This window comes from Gallinula chloropus (assembly GCF_964237585.1).
Source record: "Gallinula chloropus genome assembly, chromosome: 3".
NCBI lineage: Eukaryota > Metazoa > Chordata > Aves > Gruiformes > Rallidae > Gallinula > Gallinula chloropus.
Genome location: NC_140087.1, coordinates 25,180,846 through 25,194,996, shown reverse-complemented (window position 1 = coordinate 25,194,996; position 14,151 = coordinate 25,180,846). Strand labels below are relative to the sequence as shown.

Genomic DNA, 14,151 nt, shown 5'->3' with positions numbered 1-14,151 from the left:
AAACGCAGAAGGCGCGAGATGCCTGTGCGAAACCCATTGTTGCAGGTTCTTTTTCAGAAGGCATAACCTTCAAGAGCATGGGGACCAGGCAGGTTGCTGGGTTGCTTTTTTTTTTGTTCGTTTGGTTTTGGTTTTAAATGAGTAAGAAGATAAATGTGTATTTGTGCTTCAAGGAATAATGATTTTATTTTGACTCCAGCAGTTGGCACTGGCCAAAGCGATTTCAGAGGGCATTCGATGTATGTCCCAGATCACTGCTCCACGCTAGGGAGACTAGACAGCTATCGCTCTGCCATGCAGCGCTCTGAAACCAAGGACACCAGCTGCCAGACGGAGGAAGTTAAAGTTGTGCCCCCTTCGATGAGAAGAATACGAGCGCAGAAGGGACAAGGCATCGCAGCCCAGATGTCTCAGTTCTCCAGCTCATCTGGAAACATGTCAGTGATGAGTGATTCTGCTGCAGTTATATTTGCTTCTCGCCAAAACAGCGACATGGGTTTTCACAGCTTGCCTCGGGCTGGTGCGAGAGTGTCTCTGCAGTCCCTGGAGCAGACACAGAGCATCTCTAGGCAGACAGAAGACATCGCTGGCACTTTACCCCACCAGATGAGTAAAATGGAAGTGGGTGATAACGTTGTGCATCTGAGGAGTAATCCCATGACAGGGACCCTGTCGAGGCCAAGGTCTCAAGAGGTGAGAAACTATGATAGCGAAAAGTCCGCGAGCCCGGCGTGTGTGGTCTCTCCTCATGCCACCTACTCAACAAGCATCATACCCAATGCAACGCTGTCATCCTCCTCAGAAGTTATCGTTATTCACACCGCTCAGAGTGTTGGGTCATTGGAGAGCAAAATTACCAGCTCCGCTGCCTACCCAAAGCCGAGAGACGATCCTGTTGCCAGCGGTGCAGTAAGTGGGAAAGAAGATCACCATTCATCAAGTGGGAACTGGAGCGAGAGCAGCTCCACACGTCACTCGCAGACTTCAGATACCATCCCATCTAATACTGCCATGATGCTTTCTCTGGGTGACTCTGCTGTCTCTCTTAGCACTGCTGGAAACGCAGAGGCTGGGTCCCAGAATGTGAGCTACAGCTGTAGGAACAATCTTGCTTTACCAAACCCTTCCCAGGACAGCGACGGTCGGAGCGACTCTAGCTACTCGGGGGAGCGAGCACAAGCAGCAGCCAGCAGCACAGAGCATTGGCTGTACAAGTCTACAGAAAACAGTGAGAGCCCCTCGCGCAAGGTGGCTTGTACCACACCGGGCTGTGCCACTCCTGGTAGCAACCAGAGCAGCAGCAGCCTGGAGAGGACTTCAGTCAGGGACGATTCTACTTCTCTCTATTCGGTGGACCATGATGGTTATTACGGTTCTATGCACATGGATTCCGGACTGAAGTCAGACGTGCCAGGCAGTGGTACTAATGGTTTTGGGAATCTTAGAGACAGCGTGGTAAACGTCTTTGAAGGAAAGGAGAAGAAACATCAGGACGACCAGACAGGCCAAGGTGACAAATCCCTCACAAGAAACATCTCTCTGAAAAAGGCAAAGAAGCCGCCTTTGCCGCCATCCAGAACAGACTCACTCAGAAGGGTGCCCAAGAAAAAAACTCAGTCCAATGGACAGGTACTTGATGAAACCCTCATTGCCACCCTCCAGCATTCTCTGCAGTTGAATCTCAAGTGCAAAAATGGCAGCTCCCCTTCCCAGAGCCCCTGCAGTGATTACGAGGATCCCTGGGTGTTGCGTTCCCGCAGCCAAAGCTCAGTCAGTGCAAGCAGCAGCATGATGTCCACCACAGCTCCAAACCTGTACTCCATCTGCACAGTCACTCCCTCTCAGAGTGAAACAAGTAGCATCAAGTCGGAGTATGCTGACCAGTGGGGTTACTACAGCGACTATGCTGCAGTGGCGGATGACCAGGTGAAATCCCCAGTGACCCATTCCACCAGCACGTCATCTGCTCTCAGTGATTACAGCATCAGCCACTTCAGTGACGTCTCAAGGGCTTCTGTGCCACAAGTGCCCAGTGGGCTGGCCAAACCAAAGAGCACTTCTCCGGAGAAATCCCACCGAGTCACATCGCCATCGAGTGGGTACTCCAGCCAGTCCAATACACCCACTGCACTTACTCCAGTGCCTGTTTTTTTAAAGTCTGCGTCATCAGGAAATGGGAAATCCAAGCTGAAGCCTAAAGTGCCTGAAAGGAAATCCTCTCTTCTGTCTTCGGTGTCCATGTCTTCATCCTCCACTTCTCTTTCTTCAAATACATCTACTGAAGGCAGTGTGAGTGTGAAGAAACTGGACCCCACCCTGAGCTCCCCTCTGGATTTTGGTGCACCTCCTCCACCACCACCTCTTCCACCATCTCCACATTGTCCCGACCTTTCTCCTCCCCCTCCTCCTCCTCCAGCAGAAGGCACGGATGTGTCACCACTGCCAGCCTCTCCCGTATTCCCCCCTCCTCCACCAGAAGCTGATGTAAATTCTTCCTTTGCCCAGACTGTCCCATGGTTTCCACAAGAAGCCTCCATCACTTCGTTCTCTTCCCCTATTCCTCCTCCGCCCACTTTACCCTTAGCTGTCCCTCCACCAGCACCACCTCTTGATCCCAAACTAATGAAAGGTGCAACAATACACCCACAGTATTCTTTGAAGAAATGTAACCAGGAGGATTCTTGCTACAGTCCTGTGAAGCAGCCATTCAACAAGCAAGATGCGTCCAGACCTGTGATGCCCTTAGTAACTACCAAAGCCTTGCAAATGGTGCAGCTGAGGTCTGTGAAAAAAGTGACAGAAGGTGAACCGTCACCTGAATCTACTTCTGAAACCACCTCTCAGGAAAAGGGTACTGTAAATTCATCGCCACAGTCTTCCCTAAAGCCGTCTCTCTCACTAAGACTCAGTAACAGCCTAGGTGAAGAGGAGATGAAAACTCAAGGCACTTCGTTTAAGAACTCGGTTCAGACTCTGGCTCGGGGTTCCCCTCTCATTCTCTCCGATAATGTACCTGCGCTTGACAGTGAGCAAAAGCCTGCAAGTGCAGTAGGTGTAAATGCATCTTTTGCAGCTGATTCACTGGGGACAACTACTGAAGACACACCTGAGTCTTCAGTGCAGAGTGAAGACCTCCATTCTGGCATGTCACTTCAGGGATCACCAGCATCTCCCGACAAGGCACAGGTTGTATTGCCAAGCAAGAAACCACCTCCTATTTCAAAGAAACCCAAACTGTTCCTTGTTGTACCACCTCCACAGTTAGATCCCACAGTGGAGAAAATAGCTGAAGTGAGCGATACTGTCAGAAGCACATCAAGCCCAACTCAGAGAGACGCTGTGCTTGCACACTGCGAGGAGGCGAGAAATTGTCTTACAGATGGACTCAGTTCGAGCGAGATGGACTCTGGCAGCTTGGTTCCTGAGGGAGGAGCTGCCGGATTCACCTTCTCTGAGGCAGTGGGAGCTAATGCCTTTGTGGTACAGCCTGCTGCATCACCAGTTCAAGAAGAACCCAGGCGGGAGGAGCAGTCCGCCTTTGATGAAGGAGGCAGTTCAGGCAGCAGCCAGGAAAGCGGGAGTAACGCTGACGGGCACCTATCTCAAGAGAACGAAAGTGGTGAGTCTCTTTTCTCTGATGCTTCTTCATATGCAGCAGTAGTAGCTATTGTAAAGGAGCTGGGGAGTGAGAGCAGCCATCCTAGCAGTCCAGTAGGCTGCTGCAGCAGAAAGAGCCTCCTGCACTAGTTCAGCCTAAAGAAAGTTGCAGGGATCAGATTAATACTTGATGAGATTTCCTGGAATTCCTTTCTGACTTCTCATTACTGCAGGCGTGGGAGGAAAACGGGGCTGTATGTAACTGTGCTAGGACTGAGGCATGCCACGAGAACGTGGTTAGCCTTGTCAGGTTTGATTTTTGCATTTCAGTGGAAACCAGACCAATTTTCTTTCAGCACTGTTCTCCCACTGGCATGTGTGAGCCAGCACCACGGGTGTTCTGTGTGCTGCCGATCCCCAAGCAAGCGTTGTTCTCAAATCGCAGTAATGACAGTCCCCCAGATGCTTTCCCTTAGGAACAGTGAGGGCTGGTTTCAGGATGGTGTACCCGTTGGGTTCACAGAATGGACTGATGGTTTGGTTCATTCTCTCTGCGTAGCAGACGTGTTTGAATCGGATACAGCAACCAGTTCGTTCCTGCCGAGCAGTAGCTATGGGGAGGAGACGGACGGAGTGGCAACGCCAGCAAGACCAAGGACTACAGAGGATCTTTTTGCAGCCATTCACAGGTACTGCAGAGATCGTCCTTCCCGTGCTGTCAGGTCCAGTGGTTCTCCCAGAAAGTAATTTAGCATTGTTTTACTGAAACACCCAGTTACAACAGTCATTGTTTTAACAGAAAGCACACGTTTGTCAACTTCCTACTAAGGCTATATATGAAAAAGATAAGGAAAAAACCTTTGTGTTTATTGCTTTACAAATATATTTAATCCGTTCTAAACCCAAAAACTACCAGATTAAATCCATGTAGATTATAAATATCCTGCCCCTTAAAATAAAAGTTACGACTAGTATTTATTGTACTGTTCTCAATCTGCCGTATTAACTCTACTGTTGCTTTCTCTGTGTATCTTTTTGTTTTCATTCTCGTTCTTCATCTCTTTTTACTCTCTTCGCTGCTTATATGGTGCAGTTTGGGACAGAGGCTCAACGCTAATGCTTCATGGCAAGCGTGGCTGAAACTGGCAAGTAACACAACATGTCAGTCATATGGCAAAACATATGGCAAACGCTGGATTATAGTTTGCCATAATCCAGCCTGAGGTCGGGTGTTTTGTGTCAAACCGGTTCATGAATGAAATGTGCAATACTGGCTCTATTATTAATGACATTATTCATTTCCCTGAAAAACAAAACCATCCGGAATAGGCAAACAGATTTTGTTGTGCTGTTCACGTTAGGTTGTCAAAAAAAGACAAAGAAGAAAGAAAAAAAGGACAGGAAAAAAAAAAAAGCTCAAAAATGAAGCGTGTGCACCATTTAAACAGTACACACAGAAGACCACTACCACTCTCTGAACTACCGAGCTTGCTTTTAGACTAGAATCCATGTAGCGGTAGTGCCATCCTGTGGCTTTGCCTTTGGTGTCAAAATTGAGAGGGACCATCTCATCTCTCTTTTAACCCGTCACAGAAAGCCCTTGGCAGCAGCATCCGTGTAGGTTTATCCAGGTGTTCTGTCAATGTGCCTGAGTTCTGCACCAGGAGTGCTGCGGGACAGGGAAGCCTGTGAGGACGTGGCTGGGAGTTTGGGGACTGTAGCTCTTGGGATGCAAATGCCTTTTTAAAAATATACATATTTGGGTTTTTTCTCTCATTTTTGAAATGATTCTGTTTCAGACGTTACAAAAAATCCATACATATGACACCAACTTTTTATAACTCACGGCTACCCCTTCGGTCTCAGCCTGTAGGAGCTCTTCTAAAAATGCTCTGTTGCATTCACGTTGCACAGCGCTCACTAGGACTGCGGCAAATCTGGTTTTAGAGTGAAATACTCTGGCCAGTAGCCTCCCTCCATTATGTATGCAGATAGAGAGTGGATCTCTGTGTGTATGCACATACATGTAATTTGTGAGTTTATAGGGAAATGGACAATGGAACTGGATGTGACATAGTTAAAACTGCTTGACACATTTGTTTTTAAGACCTTGCTTTTGCTGGCTTTAGACTCGAACCACTATCTTCCTTGGTAGTTAATGAATTTAAAAAATTTGTTGTCCCCCCCACACACACGATTTCTAAAAGGTATTATTTCAGTGATTGGCACTCTTGAATGTAGAGTAAGACAAGAAATTTGGTGGTATGTGCATTAAGGGCAGGAAGAGCAATCTAAGCCTAAGTCACGGTTTTGTTTGAATGTATACCTTACCTCTGTCTGAAAAGCCACCAAAACCAAATTTGGTTCTTAATTTTTACGTTTCCATCATAATTTGTCCATGCTGAGGAAAGCTGGTTAGATTTAGATGCTGACGGCAAACTGACTGCTCTGCGCTGCATTCACAGCCTTACTGAATGACTCCAAGCCAGGATAACTAAGTCTTTCCCTGCAGATCTTTGCAATTGAATTTTGCTTTCTGTTTATTTGGAATTTCATGTGGGTTTTGGCAGTGTTTAAAGATACCCAGAGGCAGCCAAAACCCTAATAAAGGGAAATCTTTTTCCCTGTAACTATGGCACATGCATGTTTGCGTGCAGACTGGCTGAGCATTGGAGCGCCAAATTCACTTGGAGCCTATGGTGCTGACGCACAGTGGAATCTAGAGAAGCTTCTTACGTTTGCTGCTGTTCTGGTTCTGGCCAGGCCAGAGTCAGTCTCCCCAAGCAGTCATCACAGGTGAGCTGAGTTAGCCTGGGCTGTTTTCCACACCACCTGACATCACTTCCCCAGTTGACTTTGGCCTGGCCAGAACCAAGACGGCTGCTACCAGTCATCATTTTATCCCTGCACTATCTTCTTGTGTCCATTCAGCCTCAAGCTAAATGGACATCGGTGTTACGTTCTTCATCCAGAGGGGCAGGTGGAGGCAGCAGCAGCTGAAAGTAAGAGCAGTTACAGCTGCCTGTGTGGAGTATCATGCCTGATGTATGCAGAAATTTCCCCACTAAAGAGAGACAGGATGGCTCCACAGCCTTGGTGGGGTTTATGGCTAGGTCTCTTGCTGCCACCTACTCAGCTGATGGGCCCTACTGCTTTGTTTTTACAGTGTTTTTTATTATCAGTGGGCTGCAATGCATAAAGACATTTGAGCTTGCCTGGCAAAATCTCAAGGCCTTTAAGAAAGTAGAGCTAAAGATCATGTTAAGGAGAAACCTGATTTACAGGGGGAACGATCTGTAGTGAACACGCGCTTGACAAAAACTAATACGGAATTACAGCCTGATAATCTTGTATTTGTAACAAGTCAACTGACTTGTTTTAAACTTTTGCCAAAACAGTGTATGTAAAATTAGCCTTTATACAGTCTTTTCGAATTAATTCTTGCTTAGCCTGCAAAGAAGCAAAACGGCTTTACTACAGATACCCGGCGTGTAAAACGTTTATTTCTTTAAGATTTATAATAATATGAAAATGGGGAATAGAAATCCAGTTCCCACTTATTCCCAGTTCTGTGAGTGTTTCTTAATTTTGGTTTTGTTATCCCCACACTTGACATCTAAATTAAAAAACCACGTCTCCCTTTCATTTGGGAAGCTAACTTCCATGTCAGGAAGTCGACCTCTCCCTTTGGTCAAAGAGTTGCGGTGACAGAGCCCCGACAGAATTGTGAATTCGGTCTGTGTACCTTCACAGAGGCTGGAAAACTCCATCTCCACTGTTCATTTCATGTTTGGGTTGGGGAGGGCAGTATTTTAAAAACTTATTCAATCCGGAGAGGTTACATATGGGACTCCCTTTATTCCACCTTAACTTCAGCAGCAGTGCATTGCAGTACCCCTTTCTGAAGGCAAGTGCACTAAACTGCACTTGTGAGTCCCTGGAGAGCATCAAGTGAAATAGTAAAACGAAACAAAAAACCCAAAGTACTCTACATGACATATTTTTAATCGAGCCCTCAAGCCTACAGAGAAATGGCATTGAGATTAATCATCTTCATTAATGCGTTAACCTTAGCAGTTGAGTGCTGACTCCAGAAAACCTGCTTCACTAAATTCCCTAAAGTGTTTTGGACATCAGTATTGCCGCTTTTAGAAGTTTCATTGTTCCAGATTTGCAGAAAAAGAACAATAAACTTAGCTTATACTTCCAGTACCTGCATTAATGCCTGTCCAGTTTTGGTGGTGTTCTTACTCATGCTTTAGATTTAGATTACTTCTCCCTTATTCTCCCCCTCTCTCTGCTTTAGCTTTATTCGTTGTCACCCCTCTAAGCCGAGTGTAATTAGGGGAGGTAAAAATTCTCATTTTTTTGTTTGGTCCTCTTCTTTTTGTTGTCTTTCACACGCAGATCCAAAAGGAAAGTCCTTGGCCGTAAAGATTCCGAAGACGACCGTACCCGTAACCATTCTCCATCACCCCCCGTAACTCCCACTGGTGCTTCCCCAACCTTAACTACCCTCAAACAAGCCGGATCAATTCAGAGGAGCGTTCGCAAGAGCAGCACCAGCAATGACAACTTCAAAGCCCTGCTGCTGAAGAAAGGCAGCCGCTGTGACACCAGCTCCCGCATGTCCGCGGCAGAGATGTTGAAGAACACGGACCCGCGGTTCCACCGGACAAAGACAGATGCCTCCCCTGACCTTCCTGACAGCCCTTCCAGCTGCTCACCCAGCAAGAGCAAACGGGCCCAGGAAGAGTGGGCCAAGAGTGAGGGCCTGATGCCAAGGAGCATGTCCTTCGCTGGCACTAGGTATGGCCGGTCACGAACGCCCCCCTCTGCTGCCAGCAGCAAGTACAACGTCCGCAACCGCATCCAGAGCAGCCCCATGACTGTCATTAGCGAAGGGGATGGGGAAGTGGTGGAACAGTCGGAAGGCAGGGTCCGAAGGACTTTGGAAGAGCAGCAAGAGAGGCAGCTCGATGTGTTTAACAGTGATGAAATGGACATGAATGACTTTCCGTATGCTGAGGAGGCAGGCTGCAAGACGACCTTGGATCCGACCCATCTAGACTTAATGACTCAAGCAGGTACTTCAAGGAAGTATCTGAGCCCTTCAGTTGAAGAAAGTTAAAAGGCAGTGACAAAAGGCGTCGGATATTAGTCTAGAAAATGACAGAGGACTAGATTCCAGAAGAAAGCCCAGACCAGGACAAGTTTACCTTGCTGAGCATTTATTCCATGAACTGCATGTGCGTGTCTAAATGCTAAAGCAACAGTAGTTCTGCATGGTTGGGGTGGGGAGGACTTGCTTTGAATGAATGGTCTGTGGCTTAAAGAACGTTCACAGTTGAATTTTTTGTGTAAAGCCTTAGGATTTCTCTGGGGCTGGGGGTGGGAGGGGGACAGTTCTCTCAGAAGCCTGTAGGGGTGTGAAGTTTTTCTTTCTCTTGAGACTGCAATTGTGCAAGCAAAATTTAGGAATAAGCCTGAAAAAGAGGAATGGGAAGGCTCCTGTGGTACAAGCCAGACGTTCGCTTCCAAAGCGTTGTAGTGGTGCAGCGTGGGAGGGAGGGGCAGGATGAGGCGCATTCAGTGATGAGAAAGTGGTAGGGTTGGTGCTGGGGTTATCACTGGGGTTATCACTGGGGTATGCCCCGGTGCTCGATGAAGCGTGTCCTGCTAAAGCGATTAGGTCACCAGGGTACTTCTTTTTTTGCTGGGTTGGTTTGGTTTTGGGGTTTTGTTTGTTTTTTTTTTTTTTCCTGAGGGAAAATGCAACACGTAGTTAACGTGGAGAAGGGAGCTGAGTTTTCTAACACACTACTAGCTGCTGTGCAGCCACACGTGTACGCTTGGTGAAGTACTCATCTCCAAGCGAATTGCTTCCTTAAACTGGAGCATTCCCTTAGAGAACTGGAACAACTGGATGTGTGCGGAGGATGCGAGCAGACAGCAGAGAAGTGGGAGAGGAGTTGAGCAGCGAGGAAGGGTTACGGTTCTGAACCAGAGAGCGCAGTTTGACGTTGAGAACTTGCACTACAGAGTTGTAGGTGGAGCCCGTCTTTCCCATTTGAATCTTGGGAGTTGTGTTTTGCCAGAAGTCTTTCTTCCCTTTGTCAGAATGGGAAGATGATTACTTTTCATCACTTGAAATACAGATACTTGCTAACTTTTGGTTACCAAAGAGTAAGTTACAGTTACCTTCCTTTTTGATTTGCCTGCAGTATTTCTCTCTTTTTTAACCTACATAATTTAGCGAGGTTCGTTTCTATTGTATATTTTACAGATAATAAAAACATTTAACAGTTTTCCAGTTGTAAAGAAGACCATTAATTAAAAACTGAAACATTTGGCTGGAGGTTTTGGTCCTTAGTAGGAATTTTGCATCATTTGATGGCGTGCGCAGTTTTTGTATTGTTTGTAAATATTGGAAGTTGTTAAAATATCTTTTGATCTCCCTACCGTAGAATTTCTACATTTTTAGATTGTGTTTAAGAAGAAAAAGCACTCTTTGTAGATTATTTATTTTAGAGAAATATGCTTGTAATCTCTTTCTTCATCCTTTACTTGTTAGTAATGTAAATTTCAGGGGCCTTCGTTTAACTCTTCCCTTGACAAGAGGGGAACAGTGATGAAAATGCTGTGACTTTGCTTCAATAAAGAAAAAGGCTGCCAGTTGCCATATTGTCTTTTGAGTTGATGAAAAACTCCTTCAAAAGATGTGTCCTGCAGCGTATGGCAACCCACTGAGTGCCATAAACGGTGTGTCCACTACTAATCTCCGGTTTCCATTGCAAAATTTACTCATTCACTTTAGAGACAGCTGAAGCATGCCTACATATCCATCCCATTGTGGCATCTCAGTGCCTTAGCGCTAAAACCACTGAAATAATCCAAACCTTTTCCTGGTATCATTTGTGAGTGTTTCTGCTACTTCTCTCTTACTTGCAACCCATCTCAGAAAACTAAAATTCTCTGAGAACCAGATTATAAGCAGTGTGAGTGAGAAGTGAGATGGAGAATGTGACTCCAGCCGTGCTCAGTGGGGGATTAACTGGGCACAGCAAACTTTCTGCCATTTTTGGGGGCTAAATGTATTTAAAAGAACTAAATTAAAACCTGACTGGATAAAAAGTAGGTCATTTCAGATCTTAATAGTTCTGCGTGGTGTGGCAAAGAAACAGCTCAAAGCATTCTGCAACTGCTGAATGTCTCACTAGTGTTGCTTCGGTGTTTCTGCCTGAGCCGGTGGCATGGAGCACAGCGGGCACTGTCCCTTTCAAATCTAGGTGCAAATGCTAACTAGCCCTCATGCCACCATCCCCACAGGAGGATCAATGCTCAGGCTTTGTTTTACTGTCTACAAACGGAGAAATTATCTAAGTGGAAGACTGCAGCATTGGAGACCATCACAGTTCTGCTATGCGCGATTTCTGCAGTCCCTTCGCAGCGCCTGTGTGAGGGAGCCAAGCCAGTGGTTTCCCCTGTTGTAGGCAGCTGATGCTTTACAGGCTGCCTTGGGGAACTCTTTTGGAAAATCCCATCTTATATTCACACCATCTTGGCTGCAGGTAGGTGAGGTTACACTTAGGGGTAGCAAGAGCTGAATTTCTTCTCTGGCCACAGGTCACTGTGATGCTCACCTAAAGGCCACGGGTGGTGTGAATTTGGGCTGAGGCTCGAGGTTTGGCTGGTGGGCAGCCCTGCTGATGTTGCTACGTGACTACATTTTGCACAACATAAGATGTAGCAACATACTTTGAATATTCCCAAGTATGTTTAATAGTGCTTATAATGATACTTTCCCAGCTGCCATTGTCCTCTGTAGCATTGCCCTGAGCCACTTAATTGCTCTGTTTCCTCAGCAATGCCGTCCTTGGCCCAAGTTTCCAATACAAAACCTTAAAAACCCAACAGCTTTAGGCTGCATTTTCTGCACTGGCAACAACTTTGCTGTGTATTTAATTATCCTAAAAACCCCCATGCCTAATTTCCTGTCATGTGCCCAACTTCAAAGTTACTTTCTTCCATTATGAACTTCTTCCATGGGGTGGTTTTGCAATTGTGGCTTTATTGGTCAACAAGTTTGGATGATGTTTAGCAAACCTCTGCTGAAAACACCCAGAGCAGTAGGAGAGGAGAAATTTATTTTCAGAAGGAGTGTTTAGGCATTGGAATGGGTTGCCCAGGGAGGCAGTGGAGTCACGGAGAAGTTGGATGAGGTACTTGGGGACATGGTTAATAAGTATTAGAGGTGGCAGGGGGACGGTTGGACTAGCTGATCTTGGAGGTCTTTTCCATCTTTAACGATTCTATGAGGAGAAATATGCAAACTTTGGCTGTGATAAAAAGGAGGCTGTTGTCATCCTGATGCTTAATGCATCATGCTGTTACAGGGCATTTTCAGAAAGAGTTTACAGTCGGTTTATGCTTTGCCTCTAAAACAAGAATCATTATTGAAGCTAGTTTTGAGATTAGTTTCTGGTTTTCCTTTCATTTGGAATGGTTTTTAACTCTAAACTTTTTCCTAAATTTTGCTCTGTATTAACTCATCCTGTGCTTCCTTTGTCTAAGTTTGGTTTTGCTGCTGCCAGATGTGGGCAGCCCCGCTCCCTCTCTGAATTGGAGCCCTTCAGCTTTTACATAAATACATTCATAACACTCTGTGGCACTTCCAAGCCTTCATTGTTTATATGCTGGGGAGAGGAGAATTTATTAATTTAAGTGAAAGTTGGTTATGCAAAGAGCAATAGCTTGGTGAGAGGAGGTTAGGAAGGTTTCTGGAAATAAGTTAAAAGAGTGGCAAAAGAAGTGGATTTGATAAAGGCAGGTTTGAGGAACCAGGACAGTGGTTCGGGCCTGAAAGAAGAGGGGAATAATGGCAGAAAAGGTGAAGCAGAGGGTTATTGAGAAGAAGATAAGTATGGGGAATGCACAGAATATGAGGCAGGCAGGCTAATGCAGATTTTTGACGATGAAGAAGCTTAGAGCAAATACAGAAGAGCAAAAAAAGCAAAGGAGTAAGGGGATAGTCAGAGCAAGGGGAAAGAAAAATTGTAGCCTATGTGTGTCTTCATAGTTCAAAGGGTATAGAAGGCCAAACTCTGTCAAACATGGACAGTAGCAGAGGAAAAAGCAAAATTCTGTAAGCTGAGAGAAGCAGTAGCAGGCTGAAGTGAGAAGTTCTGTGTTTTGATGGCAAAAACTAACTTGTGGGGGAAAAATACATAAATCACAAAAACCAGATAAAACCTGTCAGCAAGCAAGAAACACAGGAAACAAAATGTCCTGTCTGCCATCTGAAGAATGCCTCTACAATGGCAGTAGTTAAGAACTGCTTAACCCAACTCAGAAGTGAACCAATGTCTCCTCTACCAGTCAGTCAAGTACACACCGTTAGCTCTGGAAGGCAGGAATTTCTGCATCCATTTTTGCACAACTCAGTGTGAAAAGAGTCAGAAATGTAGATAGTACATTAATTTGGTTAAAAAAAAAATTAACCTGACTTCTAGCCCGGTTTAAAAGCAGTGAAAGAGCTTCACAGTGACAGGAGCCACTAGTGCCAGCACACCTTCACCAGTTGAGAACCTGCCCCAGATGAGCCTGAACGTTGGTCCCATCCTTCCCTCGTTAAACGGGATGCACAGCAGCCACAGGTGAGGCAGCAAGCATGATTTTAATGTATTTTATGGTTTTATAGAGCCCTTACACAAAGCAAAAGTACATTTTGGAAAGGAGTTCTTAACAGAAATGCCTGTGCCAGGGAGCGTGTGGCAGTTGCACACGAGCTCTTGGGTCGCTTATATCCACTGTCGAGCCACCAACACGACACGCAGCACCAAGCCACTGGCAATCCCAGGTAGGACTGGCATGCTGCCATGCACAGCACAGCTTGATCTTTAGGGTAAAGGTCTGTTATCCAGGATCATCCAAACCAACACTACAGAAAGGTGCCTGTGATGCCATGCACGGGGAAGAAAGTGTACCTCAGTGTAATGTTCACCTGGGTAGCCCTTTATTTACTCCAAAAGGGAATGTTGGTAGGACTGCTTTTCTCTGTTTGCTGATGCAGCTTCTTGCAAAATTTGTCAGAAGTGAAGGCTGTGGCATGTGGGGTTGTGAAAAGCAGCTGTCAGGTAATATCACCAGCACTGTTTTGTTTCTAGACTGTTAAATGCAAGCCTAGGCGAGCGAACCTGTGTAAAATAAAAGCATTTTCTGAAGTGCAGCTCTGAAGCCCAGGACTGACTGTGCAACAAAGTGGCACGGGGTTTTGGGGACAAAGGTGGGGTTTTGGGAACAAAGAACCTAAAAAAATTACTTTCTGTGCCACAAACATGCTCTGTCTCAAATGATCTGGGAAATTTTAGTGACCTCTTAGAAGAGAAACTGGTAGTCCATGGTAGAAGTTATCTAAAAATACTTACTGAGAAAAGAGGGAAGAAAAAAAATCCTGACAATAAACTGGAATTGTCTTTCTCAAAAGTCATTCTGATTGTTACCTTCATTTGTTGGACTTTTCCTTCTTTAGATAAGCTACACCTTATCCCTGTA

At 45.8% G+C, this 14,151-nt stretch overlaps 1 protein-coding gene across 1 annotated transcript in view; it reads left to right on the top strand.

The window, feature by feature from the left end:
- Positions 1-8,728, top strand: part of NHSL1 (NHS like 1) — a gene marked incomplete at both ends in the record, with an annotated part of 176,687 nt that extends 167,959 nt beyond the window's left edge. The window contains 3 exons of the mRNA XM_084262276.1: positions 200-3,619; positions 4,157-4,286; positions 8,005-8,728. Coding sequence (XP_084118402.1) covers positions 200-3,619; positions 4,157-4,286; positions 8,005-8,728 — 4,274 coding nt within the window. The remainder of the gene's footprint in view (positions 1-199; positions 3,620-4,156; positions 4,287-8,004) is intronic.
- Positions 8,729-14,151: the final 5,423 nt, after the last annotated feature.